Genomic DNA, 11308 nt, shown 5'->3' with positions numbered 1-11308 from the left:
TGAGCATGGACTTCACATTGCCGCAAACCTGACGTGCCTTTTTCGGCCGCGGAGAATTTGGCCACTTCCATTGTGACAACTGCTGTGTGGTTTCAGAATCATAGCCATAAACCCATGTCTGAACCTCAGTTTTTACGCTGGAGAGGAATGTGGAATCGTCTCCGACTTGTTGCTTCAGTTCCGTACAGACAGAAAAGAGTGCAGCTTCTGTTCGTCACTGAGCAGTCTTGGCACAAATTTTGCAGCAATGCACCTCATGTTCAAAACATCCGACAAAATTCGCTAAACTGTGCCCTACGATTGTCCTACAATGTCACAGGCATCCTTTAGAGTTCGCCTGCGATTTCCAAGGATAGCCTTATGAACTGCTATATTTTCCGGGGTTGTGCTCATTGACGGGCGTACAGAACGTTCATCGTCGTCAATACACGTTCGCCCTCTTTGAAGCGTTTATGCCATAAAAATGTCTTACTTCGACTCATGGCATCAACTCCAAAAGCGTCCTTTAGCAAGCGAAGATTTTTGTGCCGCAGTTTTGCCAAGCTTAAAACAGAACTTGATGCAAGTAAAACCCCTTAAACTTCGTAAAGTACTGCCACGCTTTGAAGAATGCCGCATCCTCCTCGCGCGCTCTGGCCTAGGCCGACGCCGCGTCGCTATTGGCCTAATAGCATCACGTGGGCCCTCGCGCCGTGCATCAGCGCAATTTTTGCTCGAGAAGCGTCTACGGAGTGACGAGGAGCGCATGTTGGCGCCGTTGCTACGCTCGAACAGTGTAGGCGGCGCCACGGTCGAGGAGGTAGCGTGAAAGAGAGGAGAAACGAGGAGTGAAGGCGGAGGAGGAGAGTTTCGCTACTTTACAAAGTTTAAGTGGCGTTAGATGCAAGTCCTTCGCTCCTTGAAGTCTGCCATATTGGTTGCTAAGGGATGCGCCATATCAGTGAAACGTGTTGCAAAACAACACTTCTTAGATGCAAGCCGTTCAGCACACTGATCTGCAAGGCATACTGCTAGCCACATCTAGTGGCGGAAATGTGTACCACACTCAGTTTGCCTGCGCTTTTCAAATTCCCGGAACTTTTGGGTATTACCTCATAGAATTAAAAAAAACAAGGGGCGTCTACACAGAAGCACGCAAGGAGGCACGTGCCTGTTTCCACTATTGTCTTCAGGTGCCCTCTTGAACCTTTGGCGTAACAATATCTGCAACTTTGGCCATTTCTTGGATGCAGGAATTCTGTACACTAACCTTTTTCACCTCACACAGCCATCTTGCTCAGAACTTTCACTGGAAGTAACAAATAGCAATATCAAAATAGAAGTGGTCACTGCAGCACAATGTCTGTGCTGTCATGCAATCATTAAATAGTAGGAAAGCAATTTTTGGCTAAACATTCCACAACTGCTCATTCAACTGTACGTTAGTTGTGCACAAAAGAAATTGGAATGATCTTGATTTCTAGTCATGTCTACGGAATTGAAGGCTGCATTACAAACCATTCCCACTTGTACAAATGTTTTTGCAAGCACCCTAGCCTTGTAATAGTGGAGGCACAGAGTAATATCAGCATGTACACAGTGAACTGTAAGAACACTTTTATTGCGAAACAAACAGACTTACACATGTTGATAAAATCAATTGCTGCTAGCGCGGCTAGCACCAGTTATACATGTCTAAAAATCATACAGCACGTGCTTTTGTTTAGATAGGCAATATGTGTATGCTGTCAACAAAGCGACGATGAAGCCATTAACAGCAGCAGATGCTGACAATGTCTGTCTAATGAGCAGCAAACTGCCAAAGTGCGACTAGTTCTGCAGTCTACAACTGCACAATAAAGTTCATAGGCACCAAAGCAAGGCGCAAGAAAATGCACAACAGTGCACAGAACAATTCACATATCTCTATGGACACACACAATCCTGATAAGCAAAGAAAGTACGCCGAGGGGGCACATCATCATTCTACCTTCCGAGTAAACTCAAGCGGCATCAAGATATGTAAACACTGTAAACAGAAACAAAAAACAGACCTAAGTACAGTCCTATTGAAATTTTTCTGTTCTTTGCTACAGGACCTATTGAAATTGAAGAATTATCAAGCCATCCTGTAATTCACAATAATGCAGGAGCGATTTAAGTACTGAGCACCTAAGACGAGGAACAATAATAAAGTGCAGCTTTTTGAGTAAAATGGATGCCAAATTAAAAGCAATTATAGCGTAGCCTGTCACTGCGAATACATTTAAAGCATGAAATGCTTTCTTGCCAAGTTGTACTTGAACACAGTACGATTGGTCATGGATACTGTAGTCCCACTTCACATCCAACCAGAAACACAAGTCAGTGGCACAGACAAATTTTTTGAGGGGGGTGGGAGGCAGGAGGGGGCACCCACTTGGCAGAGACAGTGAGTGGGAGGAAGGGGGAGGGGAGCTGGGAAGGCCACACACTAGAAATTTGGGGGGGGGAGAAGGGGGGGGACATGGCCAATGTGCTACCCCTGCCTATGCCACTGGTCAGAGCAGATGTTGCATGTAAAGTTGAACCGGTTTTATGTGAAAAGCCAACAGGACTGCCACTAATGAGCGATTATGCATGATACTCCAAAGTTTTATTGGTGCCAAAAGTTTACAGGGTGCACAATCTATAAATATGCTTAATTCCTACAAAGCTCGGGCAAATACCCTGACATTCAGACTAGCAGTCTGCAGTACAATGTGGAACTAATGCAGTTCCATTGATTAAGATACTGCATGGCTGAACTGAGCAGTAATTTGCTTTTTCGAAAAACCTTCATCTTGCAAATTTTTGACATTTGCTTACTTTTTGTCACTCTCACAACACCACAGCAGTGGGAGTACGACTTTCGGTGCCCATTCCCACCTTTCCACAGTAAGAAGCCCGAGCAATAAGCCGAGCTCTGGAGTCGGGAGAACCAATATGCAACCATGTGATGACCTAGCAGGCGATGACTTGAAAGTCATGGGAAGGTGCTTAAGGCCTCAGCAGTATGGGTAGACACCATTCCCCTATTGTGTCCCTGGCTTTTCATTTGTTTTAATTAAAGGAATCCCATTTTACGATATTTTAAATACCTGCAACCGGTATTGTACCATGAGCTCTACATGCCTTTGAATCGGAGACATGTTACATTTGGTGTAATAAATCCCGAGCGGCTCCTTGACAATTTTCAAGAGAAATGGTTCAGTAAAGTGGGACCTGCACTGGATCAAATTGGTCACTTTTTCATGGTTTAGGTAAGCGCTATGACATGCAGGTTCAACAGCACCTGGCAGCCGCAGAAGTTGGAAGTGCTCAGCAAGGTGGGGGGGGGGGGGGGGGCAATCGGTGACAATGGCAATTTGGTTAGAATTGTATTGTACTGTATGGCCAGTTTGCATATGAGGTCAATCAATCTTACAGGATGGCTGGGGAGATTTTGTGCAAACCTCAATAGATTCCTTGAGATCTCTTATTCTTCCTCTGGATTCACCCTGGATTTATTTGGATGCTCACTGGGAGGCCATTGAGAACAATTGCTAGAAAGCATTTCACACTTTATAATCAGTTACCAATACAAATTATAGCTGAAGTGATGTTGGTGCCACATAGTTTGTTCATACTAAACCCTTAAAGATTTGTTCATCACACGAAGAAATGTTTTATATAATTGTTGACATATTTACTGAAAGCAGACCTTTCATTCTCCAGAGATTACAAACATGCCACAACACTAAACTTTGCAAAGCTTTCGTGAAAACTGAAATAGGTGGCAGCAAAACTCAACGTCATAAAACATGCTCTCCACACATGTACAATGTTTCGATAGCGAGCTGATTCAGACAGACAACATATCTCCTGAGGTCAAAGGTAGTTATTTTGTGCTTGCTTGTGCTGTATTTTCACTTTGATGTGCTTGAAAGGCATGCGGCAGCAATATTCGATACAGGCATCAATCCAAAATGACTCAAGTTGGTTGCAAATATTTTTCATTCATACATGGACGGTGCTAGTTTATATATGAACAGCAACAGTAAAAAGCAAGTGCACTTGGGTGCGAAGCACAGCGCATAACAGCGGGCACAGGCAAAGGAACTCTGCTGAATGCACCAACTACTCAGAACACAGCAGCAAAAAGGCACCAAGAGTATAGCGAGCGAGTCTGCATAGCGGGCAAGCAAAGAAGGCAGCAGTGTGTCATATACAACCCTACAGCACTGTATGGGTGTGTATGTCTGTATATGAAGGTGCGTATAAATTACACACATAAAAAATACACAATGCTTGCCCCAAAATATGGAATGTGGGCCCTATATCTAATTTTCTACAATATCAGGCGCTTTGGGATAAGCACTGCAAGGTCTAGGCTTGAAAACCACCCTGGAGTGGCAACAGGTGGCCCTGAGCTTTGACTGCATTGATAAGGAATGTATGTGATATGTCTATCTCTCCATTGCAGTCAAAGTAACTTTGATAGTGCTGGCAATGTGTCAAATGGTCCCATGTGCTGAATGATATGGCCAAGTCTGGACCCAGTGGCATCACCAGTAGTGCCAAATTGAAGGCATGCATGGCAAAATATATATATCGTGCAGCTAAACGAGCCATCCATTTGTTATTGTACTAGTGTTTCACTACTATTCAGTGTGGAATGATTCTTGATTGTGTTTCCTCTTTGCTTCAGAACAAAGAGCCACGCATACCAGCTATATTGCTCTTATAACATGTCCTCCATTACTTCTAAAATCACAGAAAGTGCAATTATGTACACATCGTGCAACAGGTGCATAACAGAATGCAAGTCAGGCTTTGTAAAACATTGCCTCAAAATTTACAGTAAAAAATTATAGACAAAATCAAAAGAACATACAGTTCACTGCAGGCTGAATACTCAGCTTGGTGCAATAACTTATAGTATAGCAAAATACACACACAGTCAATGCTACTATGCAACGACATTCAGCAACAGCATGTTAACACTTGACCCCAAATGAATGGGAAAGAAATACAAAACAATCGGTGTATTGAGCAGTAAAAATGACTTGCATAAACAATTTCGCCACATGTCTATACAGATTTACAACTTCTCCAAAAGGTCAAGCCTATGAAACAGCCGAACGCTTTGGGTAACATATTGCTTTGCAGAGCAAGCAGAACATATTCCTCCCTAAATTTAGTTATAGGCAGGAATCACATGTAAGGGGTCAGACTTGTTTTACCCCCAGCAGCCTTGCTGCTGAATCAGCAGGATTCATCAGCATCTCATCAATGATCTTGGAGTCCTGGATTCCCAAGAGGTTCTGGATGAGATCACCATTGCCACATTCATGAAGGCTTTTGGTTGCCACGTTGCAGGCCTCTGCTGTATCACCAGCCTTCCTTTTCTGCTTCCCAAGGAGGAGTAGTTTCTTTGAGGAATGTTTGTGATTAGGCTTGGGCTTGCCCAAGTCCTGTCCCTCTTCTTCTGAGCTATCTCCAAGCTCAGATAAAGGCAAATCATGGTGCTTGCGCTTATGTCGGGCCATACTGCTCTTTGAGGGGAGCTTCTGGTGGCATATGTCACAAGGAAATTCATCTACCACATGGCAACTAAGCACATGCCTCTTCAGCCCATCACTGGACACATACCTACGCAAACAGAAGACACAAGCAATGCGGCGCAGCGTGTAGTCGTCATTAGAGTCCAGCCTGTCATTCTTCATATGAGCAGCTACAACCTCATGCTCCATGTTTGCAGGCAGCTGTAGGCCTGTGTGCTCTGACTGCAAATGGGACAGGCAGTCCGATCGCTGCACAAAGGCCCGATCACATATGTGACAGCGGTATGGCACCTCAATGAGCTGACCAACATGATGCTCAACTTCAGCAGCTGTACTGAAGGTAGCATCACAGCACGGGCAGTGCAGTCGGTCAGGGCGTTCATGGTTGCCTTCGCTGCAATTGTCTGAGCTACCTTCTCCAGCATCGTCCATGGCATCCAGTGAGTCATCATTTTGTGGCTCACTATCCCCATCAGTCGGCATACGAGCATTCTTGTCAGTCCCATTGCGAGACCAATGCTTGATGTAGTAGTGCTTGCGCAGATTGCCTCGTGTTGAAAATGTGCTAGTTGGGCAGATATTGCACTTGAATGGGCGTTCAGGCACACAACGCGTCAAAAGATCGCCATGGCGCCCGTGTTTGCGCACATAGTGTCGTTCACAGTTGGACTTTGTGGTGAACCAGATAGGGCAACTTTCACACTTGAAAGGCTTCTGGCCAGTGTGTGTCAGAATATGTCGTCTCAATGAACTCGTCCACGGGAATTTCCGAGAACAGTACGGACAGGCAACACTGTTAGGCGAGTCAGTATATGAGCTTCGTTTTCGCTCACGATGCTCCCCACCATCACTCTCACTGCATTCACCAGTGCCTGTTTCCTGTGTTTCCTCAGGCAAACCTTTCTCATCCAGCAGGTACTGCTGAAATACCTGTGAGTTGGCAGTGTGGATCACAGACGAAACACTAGCCAAATCTGCTGAGCCTTCATCACTGCCATTTTCAACACTTCGGCTGGACAAGTCTTCCACGCCCTTGTGGTCATCTTTTGACTCCACTTTTGTTTGCTGCTCTTGGCTTGTAGCAGGGGCCACAGCCTCAGCAGCATCGACTGCTTTGTTGGCTTTGCTGCTTAAAACAACCCTGAGAGCAGTCCGTGTTTCATCAGACAGAGTTGATGAAAAAGGTTTTGATGAACCAGGACTACTCATAGTTGGAATGAAGTTACGACTTCGTGTGGGCCTTGCATATTCTGGGTGCTTTCTTTTGATGTGCCGCTCCATGTTAGACTTGAGAGTAAATCCTGCAGAACAGTAGACACAACTAAAAGATCTCTGGTTCTTTGGTGAAAGCTTTTCATTGACCATCTTAAATGTCATTTTGTAGACGTCATCGCTGGCACTAGAGGACTCCAATATAGTTGGGTTTCGAGCTGAAGGCAATCCATTTACAGGTGGACGCCCAAGGGGGGGAGTCTTGGGAGGCAACTGGTTTTTTGAGCTGGGCTGAAGGAGCTGGCTTGAAGTCTGTGGTAATGGTGGCGGTGGTGGTGGTGGCGGCGGTGGTGGTGGTGGAATTGTGGCACAGGGACTAGCAGAATGAGTAACTCGAAGTGGTTCGGGACTATTGGAGTTTCTCCAGCTCAGATCTATGGCATGAACTGCCAGGTCCAATGGCTCCTCTTGTGGAGGGGGAAGCTCGGACAGGGAAACCAAGCTTTTGGCAGCAATAACTTGATCATCATTGTTGCTGGTTTCACTTTCACCTGTGACTCCATCGCGAACTGGCTTGAGAGTCAAATTGAGTGGCTCTGCAGCTTCTGATGGAGTCTTGGCTTCAGAAGGGTTCGGTGATGACAGGTCCAGACACAGGTCCCGTGACGGCTCTTCAGGGGCTGGTTCCTCAGGTGCTGGAGGCTGGCTGAGTGGAGCTGCTACATCAGTGGGCGATGTCTTCTGGGGACTGTCTTCAATGCTGCCTGTAGTGAGATCCTCTGAAGAATCACTGAGAGCCAGTGGCTTAGCAGCCACAACTTGTGCCAGGCGATCACGCATGTCTGGGTGCTGCTTAAGGGCATGTCGAATGCAATTATTCTTTGTGGAAAAGCCCAGTTTGCAGATGTTGCAACAAAATGGCTTCCTACTGCAGCTATTGTGCAGTGAGCGCAAATGGTGACGCAACACTCTGTTAAACTTGAAGTCTACACTGCAATACTTGCACACTGTTTCCAGGCTGCCCACTTCGGGAGCCAGAGCTTCAGAATTTGTACTTCGTTCAGCCATATGGGGGTTGTATTGCATGGCTCCTCGTACTTCACCTTTAGTCAACTTCTTGTGCCTCTTTCGTACGTGCCTTTCACAGTTGGCCTTAGTAGTGAAAGCGTACTTACAAATAGCACACTGAAAAGGCCGTTCTCCATTATGTGTTCGGAGGTGTCGTATAAGAGTGCTCTTGTCCATACTTGTGTAAGAGCAAACATTGCAAGCATAAGGCGTTGACCCATGAGAATGGAGCTGGCTGTGCTTGCGCAACAGGCCAAGACTTGGAAAAGACATGTGGCATAACTTGCAAGCAAACTGTGGCTGGCCTTCCTCTTCAGCATTAGATTCATCTCGTATTCCCTCTTCAGGTTTGCCACTATCAGGGCTAGCAGAGTCAGCCTCCAGCGGTGAGCCAGGTCGTGGAGACGCTCCGCTCTGACCTGGTGAAGTTGCTGCCAATGGAGCTTTCGATGTCACCGATATTATAGACTGAATGTCAGCAAAGTCATGGCCTGCCTCTTTCTCAGGCCTAGGTGTGCTACCATTGAAATAAGCATAACTTTCAAAATGCTCCTCTTTGGTGTGAGGAACAGTCTCCTCCAGAGCAGCACTTGATGATCGTGTCTGAAGCTCAAGCAAGGCCAAGAAGTCCTCCTTGCTACAAGCCGGAGCACCACACTGTTCAGCTCGGCGATGCTTGAGCTGATGTGCCTCTAAAAAACGAGGGCTAGGGAAGTCGCAGCTGCAGCTAGGGCAAAAGGTACCCCGCCCATGGGCCTGGGCATGCAGGCGCAAGGCACTGCTGCATGGAAATGCGCGCTTGCAGAGGTTGCATTCAAATGTGTGGAAGGCACTGCTTGGTCGTCGGGCCTGGCTCTCACACAGTGACTTAGCAATAAGTGAGAACTTGCCAGTGGAAAAGTCCACAAATGTGAGGTCATGGAAGCCAGGACCCTGGGGCGCCACTTCCTGAGGTCCACAGCGGTGGTCCAGGTAGGCTGCATAGCTGGCTGTTACCTGGCAGCACTGGGTGCACTGGATGGGGTCATGTGGATGGGTGGCCATGTGGCTGGCCAGGCCAGCCCGGCACAGGAACGCCTTTCCACAAACAGGACAGGAGACCTGTTCAGGGACGGGAGACAGTGGGGGTGTGTCTACCTCAGGTGGACGCTTGAGACCCCGCCGGGAGGGCCCCTCAGATTCCTCGGGCCCTGCATGTGTGCGCATATGTCGGTGCATATTGCCGTTGGTGGTGAATGCCATGTGACAAACGGTGCACTTGAAAGGCCGCTCGCCAGAGTGCACCAGCATGTGTCGATCCAGAGAGCTGGCTGAGCTCAGTGTCTTGCCACAGAGCCGACAGGTGTGCGAGTGGTCAGTTGGGTTGTGCTGGCGGATGTGGAGGGTTAAGGCATGTGATGAGCCCAGTACATCATCACACACGGGGCATATGTGAGGGCCTTCCACCTGCAACAGAGGTGCAAAACACCTTAGCCTTCAAACAGCCACTTCCACACTGCATGGTAATCTATAACCATGCTTCACAAGCAATCACCAATTCTCGCAAAAGAATCGGCGTGATGGCTTTCCTTTGCACAAATTTTGAATTGCAGGTTCTTATTATTGCTACAAATTCTTTTCAGTTGGCAAGCTGAGTCAAACCAAAATATTTAAAAATCTTTATTCAGATTACGGTGTTGAAAGCTTGTAGATATGTGCAATTTATTTGATTATTTCGAATATAATGTTTACTTTTGTTTATTTCATTTGGCCCTAACTTTATGCAAGTTTACTTAATATTTAAAAAGTTTTCACGAGGTAAGTTCCTCGTATTTTGGTAAACAGGGTATCAATGGCTTCTGCATGAATCAAGAAATACAATAAGACCAGCCTTACTGCTTTATAATAAAATTACATGTATTTACAAGTTTTCAGTGCAATAACTCAAAGAATAAATTTTTTTTAATTGTTGGTATACAACCAAACTTCCTAACTGCAACAACGTTATGGCCCACATAAAAGGCTCAGATAATGTAAACGTAGACAAGCCTCTGTACAAAATTTTATGTTTGAAATATGAATGAATGTGTCACAAAAAGATTGCCGGAAATGACATTTGATGCATGACTGTTGAGAACCAGTGTGGCTCCCCGGCTTGACCTCCAAGATTAAACAGCGTCCGCGGCTGCCCGCGGTGCACTGAAAAATCTCCAAGGCAATGTGCTGGGATTTATGTCATATCCGCGAACCACCAGGTGCACGTATCACCTGCTCAGGTGCTATTACCTCTTTTCTTACTGCTAGAAATGTGCTCATTTCCAGTGTTTCATGTTTTAACATTTTATTTCAAAATGAATTAGTCGGAATGTATACTGTGATACATAAAATTGTATACTGGTCATTGGTGTTCTAAATGGAAGTAAAGCAGGAATAATTGCTCAGGGTTTCTGAGAATTCTTATGAAAATTTCAAAGAAGCTCCTCAAGAAGCATGAATGAAAGTAACAACATTCTATTTTAAGTATAACAACTGAGCGAAAAAAGAAATTTAGAACAAACAAGGCATGCATCTTGCTCCTAGTATTCAACCATTGTGGGTTGGACCATGCAAAAAAAAAAATTATGTAGATTTGTAGGCTTGATTATTAGCCACAGTGATGCCCATGCTTGGCAGGAAAGCTGTGGCTTTGCAAGTGTGAAAATGGGTAAGCACCTGGTTCCTTTATTACTGCATTCCTTAGGCTACCGAAGCAATGGTTGTCAGGCTGGGGAGCATCCACAAGCCTCCTCATACTTGATTATTGTGTTCAGTGAACTTTTCTGTGCAAGCAAGCTGGTCTATGTGCACCCTGAACTTGCGCTGGAGCCTTCACACAATTTGCACAGAACTGTACAGCAATGTACAGTGTTGCACAGTATTGCATAAACAAGTGGACAACCCTCCCTGCTGCATTGAAAGAGGGTTGCCATGCGTTGCCTGCTGCAGGAACACGCAGCAGCCCTCCCTGAAACGCTGCTTTCTGCAGCTGCTGGCAGGTGGCGACACAAGTTTATGCTTGCACCATCGCGACAGCAGCTCGCATCCCCATACGCAAAGGCAAATTTACACTTTTGTCTTAAAAATCGGGCAATTGACTGTGGGAAGTGTTACACTGAAGGACGTGGACTCTAAAATTCGAGCCTTCTGCAAAGTTTCAGCAACAACAGTGCAGCGGTAAGCGCAAAATCTTTTTTTTTTAACATGCTAAGTGAAATATGCAGGACCCTGAGCATGAAACCACTTCAATATGTGCAAGTTGGATGTGAATACTATCCGTCGGGCAAGCTGGTACAGGACAAAGCCGGTCCGGACCACATAGCACGACCGGGCTGGAGCACATGAGCACGTGCACAAGCCCTGTCATACACAAAGCAAACGCTGCACATATGCACTACAGTTGCATGTAGTTACAGCCTGCTACGTAGCCTAGATACCACAGCTGCCACAGGGTGCCACTACAAGTACAC

General features: G+C 46.0%; 1 protein-coding gene across 3 annotated transcripts in view; it reads right to left on the bottom strand.

Moving 5' to 3' along the window:
* Positions 1 to 1581: 1581 nt before the first annotated feature.
* The window catches only part of peb (zinc finger protein pebbled), a 58643-nt gene continuing 48916 nt past the window's right edge, over positions 1582 to 11308 (bottom strand). For all 3 annotated transcript variants that reach the window (XM_050191527.2, XM_055061729.1, XM_050191528.2), the window contains exon 4: positions 1582 to 9269. In XM_050191527.2, the coding sequence (XP_050047484.1) occupies positions 5208 to 9269 (4062 nt within the window). In that variant the 3' untranslated portion in view covers positions 1582 to 5207. The remainder of the gene's footprint in view (positions 9270 to 11308) is intronic.

This window comes from Dermacentor andersoni, chromosome 1 (assembly GCF_023375885.2).
Source record: "Dermacentor andersoni chromosome 1, qqDerAnde1_hic_scaffold, whole genome shotgun sequence".
NCBI lineage: Eukaryota > Metazoa > Arthropoda > Arachnida > Ixodida > Ixodidae > Dermacentor > Dermacentor andersoni.
This window is presented reverse-complemented; position numbering and strand designations above follow the sequence as displayed.